General features: G+C 30.3%; 4 protein-coding genes across 14 annotated transcripts; 2 read left to right on the top strand and 2 right to left on the bottom strand.

Annotated features, from left to right (window-relative positions):
- The first annotated feature begins 1,073 nt into the window (after positions 1-1,073).
- On the top strand, positions 1,074-4,461 carry LOC143153794 (protein arginine N-methyltransferase 9). 3 transcript variants are annotated; one of them, XM_076325356.1, is made up of 8 exons: positions 1,075-1,158; positions 1,294-1,523; positions 1,597-1,723; positions 1,847-2,248; positions 2,349-3,353; positions 3,489-3,663; positions 3,753-3,836; positions 3,910-4,461. In XM_076325356.1, the coding sequence occupies exons 2-8, from the start codon at positions 1,361-1,363 to the stop codon at positions 4,249-4,251; spliced, it is 2,298 nt and encodes a 765-aa protein (XP_076181471.1). In that variant the 5' UTR covers positions 1,075-1,158; positions 1,294-1,360; the 3' UTR covers positions 4,252-4,461. The 3 variants fall into 3 exon arrangements, with proteins under 3 accessions (XP_076181472.1, XP_076181471.1, XP_076181470.1); XM_076325355.1 differs by having other exon boundaries at positions 1,080-1,230; XM_076325357.1 differs by having other exon boundaries at positions 1,074-1,523; positions 3,489-3,645; positions 3,910-4,460.
- LOC143153795 (serine hydrolase-like protein 2) lies at positions 4,263-6,121 on the bottom strand. Of its 2 annotated transcripts, none has more exons than XM_076325359.1 (2): positions 5,960-6,121; positions 4,263-5,389 (listed from the first exon to the last, which is right to left on the bottom strand). In XM_076325359.1, the coding sequence occupies exon 2, from the start codon at positions 5,339-5,341 to the stop codon at positions 4,451-4,453; it is 891 nt and encodes a 296-aa protein (XP_076181474.1). In that variant the 5' UTR covers positions 5,342-5,389; positions 5,960-6,121; the 3' UTR covers positions 4,263-4,450. The 2 variants fall into 2 exon arrangements, with proteins under 2 accessions (XP_076181474.1, XP_076181475.1); XM_076325360.1 differs by lacking the exon at positions 5,960-6,121 and adding an exon at positions 5,471-5,625.
- On the bottom strand, positions 5,960-8,358 carry LOC143153796 (uncharacterized). 3 transcript variants are annotated; one of them, XR_012993925.1, is made up of 3 exons: positions 7,991-8,358; positions 7,536-7,902; positions 5,960-6,152 (listed from the first exon to the last, which is right to left on the bottom strand). XR_012993925.1 is itself a non-coding variant. In XM_076325361.1 (3 exons), the coding sequence occupies exons 1-2, from the start codon at positions 8,064-8,066 to the stop codon at positions 7,607-7,609; spliced, it is 372 nt and encodes a 123-aa protein (XP_076181476.1). In that variant the 5' UTR covers positions 8,067-8,358; the 3' UTR covers positions 5,960-6,152; positions 7,582-7,606. The 3 variants fall into 3 exon arrangements, 2 of the variants coding, with proteins under 2 accessions (XP_076181476.1, XP_076181477.1); XM_076325361.1 differs by having other exon boundaries at positions 7,582-7,902; XM_076325362.1 differs by having other exon boundaries at positions 5,960-7,725; positions 7,831-7,902.
- On the top strand, positions 7,021-17,104 carry LOC143153793 (polycomb protein Sfmbt). 6 transcript variants are annotated; one of them, XM_076325354.1, is made up of 11 exons: positions 7,021-7,278; positions 7,346-7,917; positions 9,919-10,187; positions 10,317-10,551; positions 10,647-10,846; positions 10,935-11,129; positions 11,247-11,511; positions 11,611-12,347; positions 12,594-12,849; positions 13,167-13,516; positions 13,888-17,104. In XM_076325354.1, coding segments are annotated over exons 2-11 (2,838 nt in total). In that variant the 5' UTR covers positions 7,021-7,278; positions 7,346-7,916; the 3' UTR covers positions 14,218-17,104. The 6 variants fall into 6 exon arrangements, with proteins under 6 accessions (XP_076181469.1, XP_076181463.1, XP_076181466.1 ...); XM_076325348.1 differs by having other exon boundaries at positions 7,346-8,287; XM_076325351.1 differs by lacking the exons at positions 7,021-7,278; positions 7,346-7,917 and adding an exon at positions 9,346-9,377.
- Positions 17,105-17,890: the final 786 nt, after the last annotated feature.

Genomic DNA, 17,890 nt, shown 5'->3' with positions numbered 1-17,890 from the left:
CTCTATATTACATTAAAAAAATATTCTATATTATTAAAATTAATGTAAGAAATATACTTAACAGCCAAATTACACAGCTCTGACGAGATACGGAGAATTTTTAACGATTGTTTACAAAATCATTTAAAGTAATTGTGCTACGTATATAGTCAAAGTAACGCAATTTGGGGCTACTCGTCCAAGTTTATCGAAGAATAATTTCTTCTTCAACGCTAGATGGCGACACAAGGACTGTTTTCACATTCCAGTAGATTTAAATCGCTTTTTTACGGAAATGAACAAATGATTGAAATATTTTGGACGCTAAGGATGAATCAATTCGGTCTATAAAATTACGAGCCATTGAAATATTCCATAATTTATTGTGAATCTTTATATTACATTAAAAAAATATTCTATATTATTAAAATTAATGTAAGAAATATACTTAACAGCCAAATTACACAGCTCTGACGAGATACGGAGAATTTTTAACGATTGTTTGCAAAATCATTTAAACTAATTGTGTTACGTATATAGTCAAAGTAACGCAATTTGGGGCTACTCGTCCAAGTTTTTCGAAGAATAATTTCTACTTACAACGCTAGATGGCGGCACAAGGACTGTTTTCACATTCCAGTAGTTTTAAATCTCTTTTTTACATAAATAAACAAGTAATTGGTGTACTTTAGGAACCTAATTTGAATTAATTTAAGAGGCTCTCGGAAAGCATTAAAAGTTTACGAAGAATATTTAGGAGAAAGAATAATCGTGTAATTTTACTATAATTTTTTGCAATTTCATTGACGATTTTCAATCGTTTATCGCGTCTTTTCAAATTCCGATTCACCGTTCGTCGAATCTACGATACAAACATCTTCCTAGAGTTTCGTTTGAACATAGTGGACCAATGAAATTTTGGTCGCGTAACAAGCTATGTTTGCAGTCACATTTCTTCTCATAGAATCTTGTAATGATTTGGTTTTTAAATCATAAAGTCGCGTAAAGTAGTAAATCTACGTATCTTTACCCTTCGTGACAATATAAATCGCCCTTAATAACAGTATATAGGTAGATGGCGTTCTAAGATTTTCCGTTGGATTGATATTAAAGCGCGATAAACCTAGCTCGGAAATGTTACGTTTCGAATGCATAAAAAATTGTTAACAATTCTTAAAGGTTGAAAACCCGTTCAGTATCAAATTTATCATCGTATTTCTAAAGTTAAATTGATTTTTTTGTTCGGTTGATGTACGTTGCGTGGAATTTTTAGTTAATGAAAGACAAGTTTCGGTCTTAACAATTCAATTTCAGACAGTAGCAAGGGGTATGCAGTTTCGTGATAAATACGAATCAAGGGAAATCCCATATTTTGTTAAGAATGCAAAAGGAAGTAAACGAAATAGTTGTAAAATCGTTGCAAAAAGCTTATGATCATGACAGAACTGGAAATGTAGGGAAGGCATATGCATATTATACAGTTGTAGCAGAATTATGTCCAGCAAAGAGATCCGATATTGAAGAAGCTTTTGTCGATGTACTTTGTACGTTAGTTTTGTGAATATTATACGGTCCTATAATTCCCAATGCAAAGGTTTAAGAATACCTGTTTCTTAGGTCAATGGGGAATGCAGCTTGCATGTGAAGACAGATTTGCCGATGTTGTTTTATGTTATACACGTTCTTTGGATATTTATCCGAACAATCCCCGTATGTTAAATAATTTTGCAGCTCATCATTTAAGGTAATTTGAATTCATCGCTTAGTTAAAATTACAACTAGTCAATTTAAAATTGATTTTTTAACATGACAGATATCATGACCGCTAAAATTCCATATAATGAGGATAAAAAATATGTTGTTAAAGGAATAATGATCCAATAAAGGCAATAAAATATTTAAAAAGAGCCCTGCAAGCGAATCCCAATTTTCTGCCTGCAGAAAGAAACTTACAAAATGCATTTAGTATGGCTGTAGATAGGTGGCACTTTCCAATGTTGAATGACAAACAACGAAATAATGCTTTTGAAAATGCTATACGAAAGAGAATTTCTCAAGGATACGATACTGTGTTGGACATAGGAACTGGTACAGGGTTATTAAGTTTATATGCACAGAATGCAGGTGCTAAGAAAATTTATGCGTGCGAATGTTCAAAAGTAATGATAAAAATTGCTGAGAAAGTATTTGAAACTAACGATGCTAAAAACATAATATTATTACCTAAGTTTTCCATAGACCTTTCAATACCTACTGACATTACAGAAAGGTCTGTCCTTTGTTTTTTAATAATAATATAATACGATACTAATTAGTTTTATTTGAGATACGAATATATTTGATTTTCATTAAAAACACATTTTTTACAGAGTGAAATTAATTGTAACGGAAACTTTTGATGCTGGACTATTTGGAGAACATGTGGTATCATCCATGATAAGCGTCCATACGAATATCTTAGATAAAAATGGTACAGTGATACCTATGAGTGCTACGCTTTATGTAGCTGCAGTTGAGTGTGAATATATAAGATATAGATCATCCGTAGTATTTGAGAAAGTGAAACAATCCTGTCCTTTAAAATTTGATAATATATCTATATTATCGGATGATGAATATTATGACACAGAAAATTTAAAAAATGTGAAAGTTACTTACATAACAGAACCTAAAATTCTTCTCACTGTCAATTTTAATGATTTATCAGATTTGCAACAATTCAATGTGGATGGGGTAAAGAGTATGATAAATGTAAAATGTAAACACAATGGTACTGTAGATGGTTTAGTGACTTGGTTTAAGTTGAATCTGGACGAAGACACAACGATAGATACCTCGGAACAAAAATCATGTTGGCAGACTGCTATTTTCCCAGCAATACCAAAATTATTTGAGCAAGGAGACATGTTAATAATTAAGGGAGAAATATTGAAAAGAAAATTGAAATGTTCATATACATCAAACAGTGCTAAATTTAATGATTACAGTAATCAACAATTTTTATATCGCTTACCAAAAGAAGTCATAATATTTTTAAATGACTTTGAATACATAAAGTTACTTACAGAAGTTAGTAAATCACTAATTAATAAAGAATTAAATAGTATTTTGGATACTTCTCCTTTTCCAATTTATGGGTTAATGCTACTGAAGGAGAATAAATGTAGTAAAATTTTATATTATAAAACTGAAAACACAGAGCTACGTCTTTTCATGGAACAAATAGCAGAACAAAATGATTTCAAAGACAAATTATGTATTGTATCAAAGTATAGTCATATTAAAGATTCTTTAGATACTATATTCGTTCATGATTTTGATATTAAAGGAGAATTGAAAGATTGTGGTCAAGAACACAACCACGAATTTTTTAGGTAAAAATATTTAAGATGTACTTGGTCTGTAGTTTAATTTTATAATTTGTACTTATAATTTTATAATTGTACTATAATTGTACTACTAATTGTAATCTTGATAAATTTTTACGAATCTTGTAATGTATTTTGCAGATGTTTACTTAAACCAAATGGCATTTTGTTACCTGAACAAATATTCCTTATTGGTCAACTTGTGTATTCCGAAGATTTGCCAAATATGGTTTATGTTAAAGATGAAAATTTGCAAGGAATGTCTGCACTTGTATTTAATACACCAAGTTCCGAAAAGGTGTATTTCTATGAATATGTACTTAAATAAATTTGATAAATATTATAAATTATAAAGTTAAAAATATGGAGAATAATAACAGAACCAAATTATGTATTTTTTTACAGAAATCGGATAACTATCAAAATGTACAGAATACTTTTAGTAATACAAACTCTTATGGAATAGCACAACATATTAATGAATTTAAGGTAAAATAAGAAGTGTTATCTTAATAACAACGATACTTTATAAATTTCTGTGATGCCATTTATTGTATTACAGATAAATCAAATTTTTGACTTAAATTCAAGTTTATACATACACGAACCTTTATCTGATGAAATTATAGTAATAGAGATGAAAGAAAGTGAAGTTGCTGAACGTGTGGTTAACTTTGGGAAAATTAATGCAACTAATAACAAACCATTGCCAAATACATTGATTTGTTGGTACAAAATCAGATTAACATTAAACCACAATTATGACACAAGAAGAAATGGTTCGTTTATGAATCATATAGCGATACTATTGGAAGATGAGTTGAAAAATGTTATCTTACAAGGTAATGAAGTGTGTATAAAAGTTCAGCAGGCTGAAGGCGTAATACGTATAAAAGTCAAGTGATATCGCCAATATCTTTATAATTCATATAATTATTTATAATCCATTCTAAGTGTACATTTGTTTAACATATTTTACATATATAAATATATATATATATAGAAATTACATAAATAATAAGTTTTATTGGTAAAGAAATTAATTTAATATTAAATGAATTACTGTGTATTTCCAAAAATTGTTATTTTTAAAAAATAAAATGTTATAATTTACTCTTTATATTATTATCTAAAAACTTACATACATGTGGTGCTACCTTTTCAGGATAGTTATTATGTACATCATGGTTTCCTTTTATAATAACTGCATAAAACTTACTCTTATCACTAAAGACTGCTGTCATTTCATTTACCAAGTTAAAAAGTGCGCGTTTTCTGTTACCAGTGTCTGCCATGATTATCAAAATTGGTGTTGAAAATTTCCTCATACACATTATATGTTGCTGTTTAGTAAAAAGTGGTTTTACAAAATATCTTAATCTAGGGTCACGATTGTACTTATACAGATTGTCAACTTTTGAAACTGCACGCTTAAATAGAGCTTCTGCAGCAGCTGTGTTTAGCGCGTTGTGTCTCCTAAACATCAAAGCGTATATTATTTCATCTTTAGTATAGTGTTTTGATGAGTTTTTATTATAAGAATCTAAGTCATATGTTGTTTGAATATAAGATACAAGGTTTTCAATTGGTAAGGGTATAAATCCATCTATGGCTACAATTTTTTGAAGCCTTCCAGGATATAAAATACTGAAATATGTTCCTATTTGAGCACCAAAGCTATGTCCCATATAGACACAAGTTTTCCATTTTAAGGCATCCAGAACGAATGATATTGAATACACATAGTCAAAAAATTGTAATGGTACTCCAGAAGGAAATGGGGTTGAAAGTCCATGTCCTGGTAAATCTATGCTTACATAGTGGTATTGTTCTGGAAGAAGTTCTATCAATCTATCAAATGATCCAGCATTGTCTAACATACCATGAACCACTAATATATTAGTTTGTCCTGGAGATCCATAAATTTTTGCTGCAATATATCCCCATGGTACAGGTAATTTTACTTCTGTTGATTGTCTTGTGACTTGATTCATGATATTTTTATTTATTTGTATAATAATCACTTCACTAATATATGTTTTCTGCAGAAATAAAACTATTTGAATTAATACATTGTTCGTATAATAAAATCAATAGTAAGTGTTAAAAAAATGAAATATTACTCTTATAAAAATTAAATGCTGTGCTCGCAATAAATAATACTTATAAAGTATCCAAAGTTCAATAACAATCTCTTATGATTTTGCAAGTCATGTGAATACATAAATATAGTAGATAGAATAATAAGTTAGATACTTTTCAAAATTATAAAAATATTAAACAAATCTTATACTAAAGGATTATTCACAATTTTGATGCTGTTGATACAAAGTTTGAACTACTTGGGAATAGTAAATAATTTCTACTTTTAATTAATTAACAAAATAATAGTATTACTACTCTACAAAAATATCAAATACGTATTAATAACAAAAACAACTTTGTTTGACTACATTTCTTTCCTCATAAAGTTGAGTAATTGAAAATGTAACTTGCAAAAAATTACTATTTCATTGAAAAACAGAAATTTATTTAAAAAAAAATTAGTTATGAATTTGTTTTTTGTATTGATTACAAGTCAAGACAGGTCTCACACAATCTGAAATACCAACCTCATAAAATATCAGTACTTTTTGAACAAACCATTCTTTTAAGAACGGTAATTTGGAGAACTGTATTCAGTTGAACTACCGAAATCAGTGAAGTTAATAAACATAAAATACTTGTCCTCATCTTCACAGTGCATTTTCATTCTGTCTCCCATGCTCTATTCACTTTCACTCTTATTTTTTGTCGTCCAGTTATCTTCGACAAGATAGTGGTACAAAAAGTGTCAATTAATGGAGGAAAGAAAAACACGGCATAGCTTATAGCACAATTATGCATTATCTCCATAAAAATTAAATAAAGTATTCTATCTTTATCTATTACTCGAAACGTTCGAATAACCGGAATTATTTATATTTATAAATAATGAATATAGATGTATTCGAATTTGAAGTATTGGCACAGAGTTATAATTTAATACAGATTTAGATCGATACATATTAAACGGTATTGAGTAAACAATAGGAGAAAAGCGCGGATAAGTTCAAATTATCGAGTTTCTAATTAAGCAGTGAATAGGAGAAAATGCAACTCCACTTAGAGTGGATTGCACTCTCAATTAGAATTTTTATTTTTGAAGATTAAATGTCTTTGACCTAGTATCTCGACTAACATTGTTAGTATATACGGTAGTCGAAAATATTTGAAATAAAAACGTTGTAAAATGAAAACACATAAATATCATTTTACAATTATATATTTCCATTATATATTCTACTATTATCTGTTCTATGCTAATGTTTTTTTATATCTTAAAGATTAGATCTCAAGGTACTTTTTTAACGTTATGTTCTCGGTGATATTTATGATTTAAAATAAAAAATGACGAGAGATTGATGGAACTTTAATTCCATCTATTTTTCTTCGTATCTCCGTCCATAACATCTCCTCCTTATGGTGAGGTCTGGTAATCGATATTACTCGCAACAAAAAATTATTTGCCGTAGCGATACATTTGAAATACTGACTCGTAAAATATCAGTGGTTCTGGAGCGACCTCTTCATTTAAAAATAGTGACTATAGGAACTATATTCAACTAAACCATCGAAGTCGATAAAGGTAACGAACGTAAAATAGCCGTTTTGTACACGGTTTTTGGTTCTATTAAATCTATCTGTTTGGGTTGGTATAAGTTATGCTTGAAATGATGTGAAAAAATATCCATACATATGAGATAGGGTAGATTGTATGAATGTCCCAACAGTATTAAGTACGATGTGTAATAAGTTACTATTTGTGTTCTTTGTTTTATGGATCAGCACTGGTGCAAAGTTTTTTTCTTAATTAAGAAAAAGAAGACATTGTAAAACATATTTACATAAGGTACATTCATTCTCACAGATGAAACTTGAAGCACTTTAGTAACACGAGACTAAGAATATTTTCAAAGTTACAGCTACCCTTCGAACAATCTTCGTCTCGAGTAATACCGATTACTAGGTTTCACCACACGGAAATTTCTACGAGCAGAAACTTGAAAGGAGATATGTAGATGGAATTAAAGTTCCATTCATCATTCTCTTCATGGATTATTTTTAGAATTGAGATTTTTAAACCGAGTAATTCTGTTAAATAATTACTTTATCAAAGAAAATTAAGTAAAATTGGGAAAGATTTGTCGCAAACCGTGTAGTTGGCTCTGGCGTCAATCCTATTTCCTTTTAGTGAGTTCGACCGAAGAGAAAAATGATCCGTACCACCGAAACAGGTGTTCCATTTCGTCCCGCATCCCACCACGAGCCACGCAAGCATGAATATGATTTAAGACATCTGATAACAGAGAGGATCTTTTTGAGTCGGCGGTTTCCGCAAACAAGTGTGCATTACTGAGTATCTCTCTGCGGCAGAAACCTCTTTCTCTTGTATTAGACTCACCAGAGGACAAAAACTGATTGTTTGGACCAGCTACGCGACAGGTCACTTGCTTATACATCAAACAGTGATGAACTTAGTGAGGAACGAGTGAGTGAGCAAAAAGAAGTTATTTACTTATCCAATAATTGCTTAGCATAGTATAAAGATTCGTATTCCTTACTGCTGACTTGAAGTCTCGCGGGACGGCATAGGGGCAAAGAGGGATCGGACCGCCCATCCCCACACGAGCCGCACATTCTGAGCCTTAGACACGGTCTCTGTCATAGTAGTAAGCATAGATTTTCATTCTATTTTGCTTCTCATTATCTCTCTCTATTTCGCTATCTTCTTCGTCACTCAGTTCACATGTGTCTGTAACTGCCGCGACGAATAGAGGACTAGAATTGAATGTGTGCGCGAGAATATGTGTACCCCTTCCACTTTTTTCGCATTCCTGCCACGGGACTTCAAGTCATCGGTAAGGAATACATGGTAGCATTGAAACTAACTTAGGCTAAGATTAAACTAAAGATCTCGTATTGGATGCGATGTTATCGTCCGTCATTTTGTAACGAATCTAAACAAAGTTACATCGAAACATAAATATACTTAAAAGTCCTTGATAAAGGAGGCACGGACCACGAAATGTACACTCGAGATTTTCAAACTTTTCTTCTCAGGAATGCCTGGTTAGGTGTTTTATCAACTGTTCTAATTTCTTTTGATTAAATAATTTTAAGTTCTATTCGAATAATTTATATGTATAAGCATTACTCGTTACTCTCAGTTTGATCTGTAACAAATAAAAGGCATATCTGAAGAAAAATTTATTTGAATGAAAGTATTTATTATTTTAACAATAACATAGTGATTCTTGTTCCTTTAAAAATAATTAATTCTCGCCGTATTTAGAGAATGTTGGAAGTAATACAAAAGTAATAAAGAAGTTCATCAGCTCCTTAATTCATATGATACGAACAGACATTGCCTACAACATCTATTCTGTGTTTCGTCTGTGCCCTAACTTTTGTAAAATTTTTGGTTTCTCCTATACCTCATATGTAACTCTGTATGCCTGTGGTCAAAGCATTATGTCGTCACAACGGACCAATAAGAGTCGGATCACGTGATTACATGTTTATATTACCTCCCCCTTTAACTTTATTTTGAACAAATGACAGTCATTTTGAATTTTATTTTGAAAACAAATATTATTAAATTTTAAGACATACTCAATATGTATTAAATTTGTTTCAAGTAATTAAAACTTCTGAAATACACGGTTATTAATTGTCTTTTAATTCTTTACATTTTAAACGATTTAAATACTATATCAATTACATTTCTGAAATATAAAAGGTTTAACAGTCAGTTAAATATTTTTATGATCTGTATGTCATTATCTTTGCTGTATAAAATAATAATAGATCCGAAATAAAATTTCGTTTGTACCGCCGATTCTGTGTAATGATAATGATTCATATCAGATGGCGTAGCAATTTGTACACCACTTGAATATACAGGAGTTTCCAGGTCCTGCTTTGTCATGGACATGCAAGCTTCTAATGGTTCGTACTTGTTTTCCTACGCTATGTGATATCTTCGCGCGTTAAATTACATCGTAATTTATGATCTTGGAATTGAATACTTTACACAGGATATGGTGTATCTTCAAAGAGCAACATCTCTTGAAATATGTTTCCCAGTGGAAAAGGTTGAATAAATGTTGATTTTCAAAGCTTAGGCGTCGCTTTGAGAAATAAATCATATTGAGTTTTTTTTAGACTTTATACGATAGAGAATAGTATTCAAATACAATAGCATCGATATCAAAAGTCGCGTGTGTCTTATACGTCGCGATATGCATATTTTGTGAAATAAAATTTCCTGCATGTACGAGGGATACTCTCGTATAAATAGCAAGTGTCTTAATCTTATTAAAATCAATTTATTTATATAAAATTATTATTAGTATTATACTACGAAATTGCTATTTCAATTGCAACATTTCATTATTTGAAGCTACAAAATATTAATACACATAATTTGTCTAAAAGTAATATTTCAATCATTATGTGAATATAGGAATGGATATTTGTATGAATTCAGTGTATGCCTCCATCCCTGGATTACCGGAACTAGGGATGGTATGGATGGGAGATATGATGGTACATGGAGAACCTACTCATGAACTTATGTTGGATCCTCGTCAAGCGGAAAGTCCATTTTTCTCTCATGGTTCAAATCCGTACGAAGACATTAGGAATCATCAAATCGCACCAACAACTATGGTTCGGTACCTACCACCTCAATATCCTAATGAGTGTTCAGAACCCGATGAAGCTATGGAAGCTGCTGATGCACAAGAAATACAACAAGTGAGTTAAATGTTTTTAAATATTCTAAAAACTACTTTTATTGTTAGATTAAATTTATATAAGCAATTTCATTATTATATTTATATTTTATTTCTCATTTGTTATTTACTATTATTGTTTTCTACTCAGGAATATGATTCACAGTCGGAAAGACAAGAAATGACTGAATATTTAACATTAGAAGATTACATGGGTGACGAAGAACGGGAGCAAGTTGTAAACAATGCAGCAACACAAACTACTCAGGACAATCGTAATAGGAAAATAAAACCTATAAAACATCCTGGACTTGTTTTAAAAACACCAATTGCATATCAACCACATACAGATTTAAATTTTATTCCTATTCGTAAGGATGGTATAGGTAGGATATAGAATTTAAAATATATTAAAAATGAAAATATAAATTATATATATAGTTATACTTGTACAACTGCAAGATACTTTTATATCTAACAGCTGTTTGTGAAAAATGTGGTGCTATTGGTGTAAAACATGCATTTTACACAAAGGAACGCAGATTTTGCAGTAGAGCTTGTGCACGATCTTCAGAACATACTGCTCCTACTGCAGATTCCACATATAGTCCATCTCATTCTGTAGAAGCACCTACATCTGTAAATCCAACTTCTCCAAATGAATCGAAAGTAATGAAAAATGTAAGTTGAGTGAGAACTATATTCTGTAAATCTAAATTGATTGAGAAACATATTCTAAAACAAGGTATAATATCTTAAAATTTATTAGGCCTTAGTGAAGGAAGAAACAGATGCAAAGGAATCTACGGAATTAGAAAAAGAAAAAGTTATATCTGAACCAGTGATGCCAGAGGATTTACCTGTAAGAAGAAAGCGAACTGCTGAAATGGCAGGTTCTTATGACTGGACCCCACAGTTAGTGGAACCTGGATTTTGTGCTGCCCCAGTATCTTGCTTTAAACACGTTAGTTTTCAATAAAACTAAAATAAGAATATTATATGATTCGAATTTTAATGTGTAACATTCTGGTTATCATATTTGGAATTCTGTCTAATCTTTAATTAAATTTGTATTTTTTAGGCACCTATATCAGAAATATGGGATAATATAACAGTTGGTATGAAAGTTGAAGTAGAGAATACAGATTGTGATGAAGTATGTGAAGCTTTCCCAGATTCTTTTTGGGTTGCTACTGTGTTACGTATATCTGGGTATAGAGCATTATTAAGGTACGAAGGTTTCGGACTCAATGCTGATAAAGATTTTTGGGTATCTTTGTGTTCCAATGATATACATCCTGTAGGTTGGTGTGCAACTATTGGTAAACCTCTCATTCCACCTAACAGTAAGTGCACTTTATTGGTACATTATTAAGAAGATATTCCTTTGGGACATTTACTTTTATTTGTACAAAATCTGTAATAATTGTAACAATTTGTTACAGCAATTGCTAACAAATACAAAGACTGGAAGGATTTTTTAATGAAACGATTAACGGGTGCAAGGACACTGCCAACTAATTTTTATAATAAAGTTAATGATAGTATGAAGTCGCGTTTCAGATGTGGACTTCATTTGGAAGTAGTAGATAAAAATAGAATCTCGCAGGTAAAAGTAGCAACAATACAAAAAATTGTTGGCAAACGTTTACATGTAAGATACTATGACTCGCCACCCGAAGATAATGGCTTTTGGTGCCATGAAGACTCTCCTCTAATACATCCTGTTGGCTGGGCCAAGAGGGTAGGGCAGACATTGGATGCATATCCCGAATATTTAGAACGTGTGTCGAAATCAAAATTATGCGAAGATGATTCAACTGAAGATCTTTTTTATGTGCCAAAGAACCATCACTTGCACCTTGGTTACACATTTCGAGAAGGAATGAAGATAGAAGCCATTGATCCACTTAATCTTTCTGCTATATGTGCAGCAACGGTTATGCAAGTTCTGAAAGAAGATTATATTATGATTCGTATAGATAGCTATGATGAGGATGCAAGTGGTGCTGATTGGTTTTGCTATCATTCATGTTCACCTTGTATTTTTCCAATTGGATTTTGTTCCCAACACGGTTTACCGCTTACACCACCAAAGGAATATGATCCTACTACATTTACATGGGATACATATTTAATGGAGACAAATACTATACCTGCTCCCGTGCAATTATTTAACAGGGTAATTATTGAAACTTTTTATATAATCGAATACTATTAAAATGAGAGTATTAAAAAATTGAAGAAAATGTGTGACAAGTTTATATTTCAACATGTTTATATCTTGCTAGAGTTATACATTTATAACATTAAGTATAACATTTTCTAAGGTATACATGTTATGGATCCTGCTTTCTTTGTTACTTTTCACAATTATTATTTTTACATTTATTAATTACTATTAAATAAACAATAAGTTACATTGTAGGAGATACCTCAACATGGATTCATTGAGGGAATGAGGCTTGAAGCTGCTGATTTAATGGATCCTAGATTAGTTTGTGTTGCTACTATTACCAGGGTGATTGGAAGGTTATTAAGAGTACACTTTGATGGTTGGGAAGATGAATATGATCAGTGGCTAGATTGTCAGAGTCCTGACATTTATCCAGTTGGGTGGTGTGATCTGGTGGATCATAAATTAGAAGGGCCCCGTGTACTCAGTAAAAACACTAGTCCTACTGGTAAATATGTTTTTATATACCTTAAGTTATATTTTAAAATGAGTATTATTCATTTTGGCTTTTATATGTTTTAGTATAATTTTTAGTTTTTTAGTATATATATTTTAGTAGCATTATAATAATTCTTACAAAAGGTTGTTGTCTTACCTAGCTAAATATGCAATATTTTTTAACTTTTAAAGTTTTCTTAAAGAAGTAGTATAACATTACTTTTGAAATATATAACAAGTTTAAATTCCAAAGTTTTATAATTATAGTAGTTATTATGTATTACGAATGAAAATGTGCAATTGAACATTCAAAATGATATTTCTTAGTAAAATCACCAAGAGGCCTTAAACGTAAAGCTAAGAGAAAACTGAAAAAAAGCAGTAAAGTATCCTGCGCAAAAAACATTCTACCTCGGCACAGTGAACGTATTAGCATGGCTCGTGAACGTGAACGAGAACTAGAGCCTGCTCAAGGAATAAAAATTGAAAGAGAACGTGATGTGGAAAGTCTACCAGAACAAAGAAATAGGGAACCAGAGCCAGCAGAAGAGCCAGCTGGACCTGATCAAACTTTACCTAGTCCTACTACTGGACAAGGTCAAGCATTAAATGATACTCAAAGCGAGATTCAAAGCCCTCCGCCGCCAAAAGAAAGAACTGCGACATCATATATTAATGTGAGTGTTATTTGTTGTTTTTGTGTAATTTTAAATGTTTCAAAGTTTTTAGTAAAAATAATGAAGATGTTTCTTATTTAATTACGCGGATTAAAAACAATGTGGAACCAAGTTTTAAGTTTAGTTTAATGTAAGACATATCGTTTATTCCAAACAAATTATTTTCAGAATATATCCTTTTATAAAACAAATTTAATTTAGTATCAATTTTTTTTTTGTATCAAATGTTGTCCTCTTTTATTACGAATAATGAAGAAAAAACAAAAAGATACACAGTAAATTGCTCTTAGAACATTTAATTTTGAGACCTTATATACAAAAAATATTTGCAAAATAAAGTTTAAGCTATTAAATTAAATTGTATTGTTTAGGTGACGTCTGCCACTAGTAAATACATCCCAAGGCTAGCAGATGGTGTACAAAAAAGTTCGGAATCTGGTGATTTAGTGCCATCTGAATGGAATGTGTTTGATGTTGCACAATTTCTTCGTGTTAATGATTGTGCAACGTATTGCGATAATTTTAGTAAACGTAAAATAGACGGAAAAACTTTGTTGACACTCACTAAGGACCAAATAATAGACCTGACAGGTTTTAAAGTTGGGCCTTCTTTAAAAATATATGATCTTATTCAGCAATTGAAAATCAAAGTGAATCCAGCTCAGGAAAGGTTGAAATTAGGATTGAAAAAGTTATTATAACAAAGCTAGTATGTAGTTAATAACATGAATAAGTTCCATCATTTCATAAAAATAAACATGGATTTACAGGTAAGGCATATAGATGCAAGTAATTCAAAATTCGTATTTCGCAGTGGTTTACATACATTATTTGTTATATGCTTTATTAATATACTAATGTATACATATATCTATATATATCTGTATATGTATATAGATACATATAAAAAAAGAGAGAGCTAAAGAAAAAGATTTTCTATCATAGAATTTATAACTTACTCTATCGCGAATCTGAACCCAATAGTATTTATTTAAAATACAAGGATTATTTCCTTCCGGTGTGAAATTAAATATTATAAACAACTGCAAATAAACTTTGGAATCTGCTCAGTATTTTAAAGCAGTCAAAAATGTTAAAGATAATACTTTGTAAAGAATTACAGTTTCAATAGTTGAAAGTTTGTTTTTTTCCTTAAAATTGCTATGGCAAATAAATTCTTTCCCTAGTATAATAGAGATTTTTTTAATAGTGGATGTTAGTTTTATTAAAGATCTGCAATATACGTGTGGTGAAAAGTAATAAAGTAATTGTTTGGAAAATTCAAGAAAAGTGAGTACATTCCAGAACGAATTGATCGAAATTTGTAATATCACAGATTTTGTGGGATATTAATAATCCCAGAAGAAAAAATAAAAATTGAATTTACAGAAATATTTACATTTATGTACACCGTGTGCAGAAGTGCTAACAGAACTTTATATACATTTATTGCATTTATGCATTCTTATAAATATGAAAATTTATTTTGTTATTTGAGTTAACTGTTTCCCCAAAACGCCATTATTTGTAAATCCATGCTTTCATGTTGCACTAAATTGTCTGCAGATGCATGAACCACGTTTAAAAAATAACTATTGTATATTTAACAATTTTTTTTAAAGAAACAGAAATTAAAAATGTGTAATTTAAAACAAAAATGTTAGTGGAGTAAATTAACAAAGATGTATTAAAATAGAAAGTAAACATATAGTAAAATGAATATTAAAGTACAAACTAATTTTTGGGTATCAATTCATCACAGCTCTAATCACATTTGCCTTAATGATACAATTCGCGTTAATAAAATAGTTTTACATATTTTAATAAATTTGTTGATTTACTCTCTACTGTAACCAACAAGTACACATCTGTACATAATTAAAAAAATGAAACGGTCAACTTTTAACCTTGTAAATATAGCATTTAGCACAATATTAGGTTTAGCTAATTTTTCTGAAAAAAAAATGAAGAGAATATAACCACATTGTACAAGAAAGGTAACTGTTAGAAAGTGGTTGATGCATTTGTATATCAGAAATTGTATCTATATCTAGCTTTATAATCATTACAGTAAATCAAACAAGTCGAGCAAAGTTTAAGACTAATTTGTCTTGGACTGTTTAAATACTATTTTTAGTATGATAGAGTAACATTGTTACTCTTCTTATTTATTCAACATTTTGGAATCTCAATGGGTACTAATTTGGTATTGGTACCTAATCTTTTTTAGCACTTAGTTGATAAAACGTTAGACACAACAAATTTAATTAGTCAACTACATTTTATTGCGTCAATCATACCAGAATTTTAATTGCTTTTTTTATGGTAAAATGTGTCCTTTTGTTACATTGACTTGCGGTATCATATTAACAATGTAAGAAATTTATTGATTCTGAGAATATTGTATATCTATATCTGCTGATCAAAGAAAAAGTAGTAACGTTTTCTTAATCCATTAGTGTGTATAAATTGGGAGGCATTATAAATAGTATTACAGTTAGAAACTTTGAAATTTTGCGTTTCGTTTTAGATACACTGATCACGTAACTGTGAGTACAAAGAAAAAAACAATGTCAATGAGAAAATTAAAACACAGATTACAACAAATTTTTACGTTATTCGAACGAGTTTTAGATTTAAAAGGAACTAACGTCCAATTCAACATAGTGTGAAATTCAATATAAAAGTTAAAATTCTTTTACTATGAAACAATACATAAGTTTAAAATATACGTATTTAAAACAATTTTTTCTATTGAAAATCCTATGTTTCATAATGATTATATAAGACGTGCACATGCATTATTATGACGAAATTTGAACGATATGTGTATTTACGCAATACTTTGCATAAGTCATAGAAATTTGATTAAAATCACATACCAACCGAAGTGGAAATTTAAACGAAACGGGAGCAATTACATGTCCGCAATTGTCTCTCAAGGAAAATGCTATAATCAGTTAAATAGCACTGATTACGTAGCTCCTTTATATAAAAACACTAACAAAAATACTTCATGATTTCATATTTACATACTTATCGTTCCCCATTCACGTTAAATGCTGTGTTTAAGACGTAAAAAAAAAATTAGGTATATATTTTTGTTTGCGATTTTAACGCGTAAGTTTAAAAATCATTTTCTGAATTAATGAACGAAGAACAAAGAAATTAATGTTATTTTCATTTATGAAAATGCATTTAACTGCATTTAAGGCGTATTCATAGTTATGCCTTTTAAACGATAATTATACAACTTTCATTTTTTTACGATGTAATATATTATTAATGTATCGAAATATTACGTACAATAACTATGAATACAGTCTCCAAATATTACTTTTAGCCTGTCATTTTATCGAAATAAACAGAACACCGTGCCGCAGATAATCGACAATAGTATTTATCGATATGCTAAGTTTAAAAGAAGAGAACAATTCTATTTCCTCTCTTTTTATTTGTAAGTTCGTCACTCGTATATTTCTTTTATAGAAGTAAAGAGAGAATGGTTGAAAATAAATGTTTTTCACATATATTGTAAAAAATTTGCAAATAATGATGGAAGTACATTGTTTATATTAAATCGTCTGAGTGTTTGTATTTCGGTTGCCGTTCCGTTACTCTTAACAAGTTCTATAGTTGACCGTTAGATGTCACTGCCTGCAAGATTCTCGAGACTATCGATTTAAATAAGAAAAATTATACGGAGAATATTTGATCGAATAGGTCTACTTAATAATGTCCATGCTAATAATGTCGAGAGCTTTTATTTAAGAAGGTCTACTACTAAGTTATAGATACATTTAACTTTAAATTATTGAAAATTATTAGTTTCTTAGGAGCAAACGGAAAAGTATAGCAGTAACTGAAAGCCAATAACAGCCGTTATCGTAAGATTTTGTTGTTTTCTATGATTATTTTATTATATTATGAATTTTTCCTTATTATTCACGAAACTTGAATATTTTTAAAATTATGCGATTTCTGAACGAAGAAAACGCAATAAGATCGTTTAGAATCGCATGCGATACAAACACGAATTAATAGTTTCTTCTATAAGTTATGCTCGTATAGTTATTTCAAAGTATTAACGCAGATACAACTCAAAGAGTGAAACCGAGAGAATAAGCAATTTATGATATTCTGAAATATGGTACTTATAATTCTTTATTTAGTTGTATCGTATACACACATCTTTCCATTACTCATCTCATAGCGCATCTATGTAGGAATATGCACGACAGGCCACTTAGGATGTATCATACGTGTGGGGGAGCAACGAATTTTTATTGTCAACTTTCGTATCGTGTAACATTGCGCAGAGAGCTCGATGAAGGACCAGGATAGAAGATTGTCATGGTGCGCGCGCGGTCATGG

This window comes from Ptiloglossa arizonensis, chromosome 13 (genome assembly GCF_051014685.1).
Source record: "Ptiloglossa arizonensis isolate GNS036 chromosome 13, iyPtiAriz1_principal, whole genome shotgun sequence".
NCBI classification, from domain to species: domain Eukaryota; kingdom Metazoa; phylum Arthropoda; class Insecta; order Hymenoptera; family Colletidae; genus Ptiloglossa; species Ptiloglossa arizonensis.
This window is presented reverse-complemented; position numbering and strand designations above follow the sequence as displayed.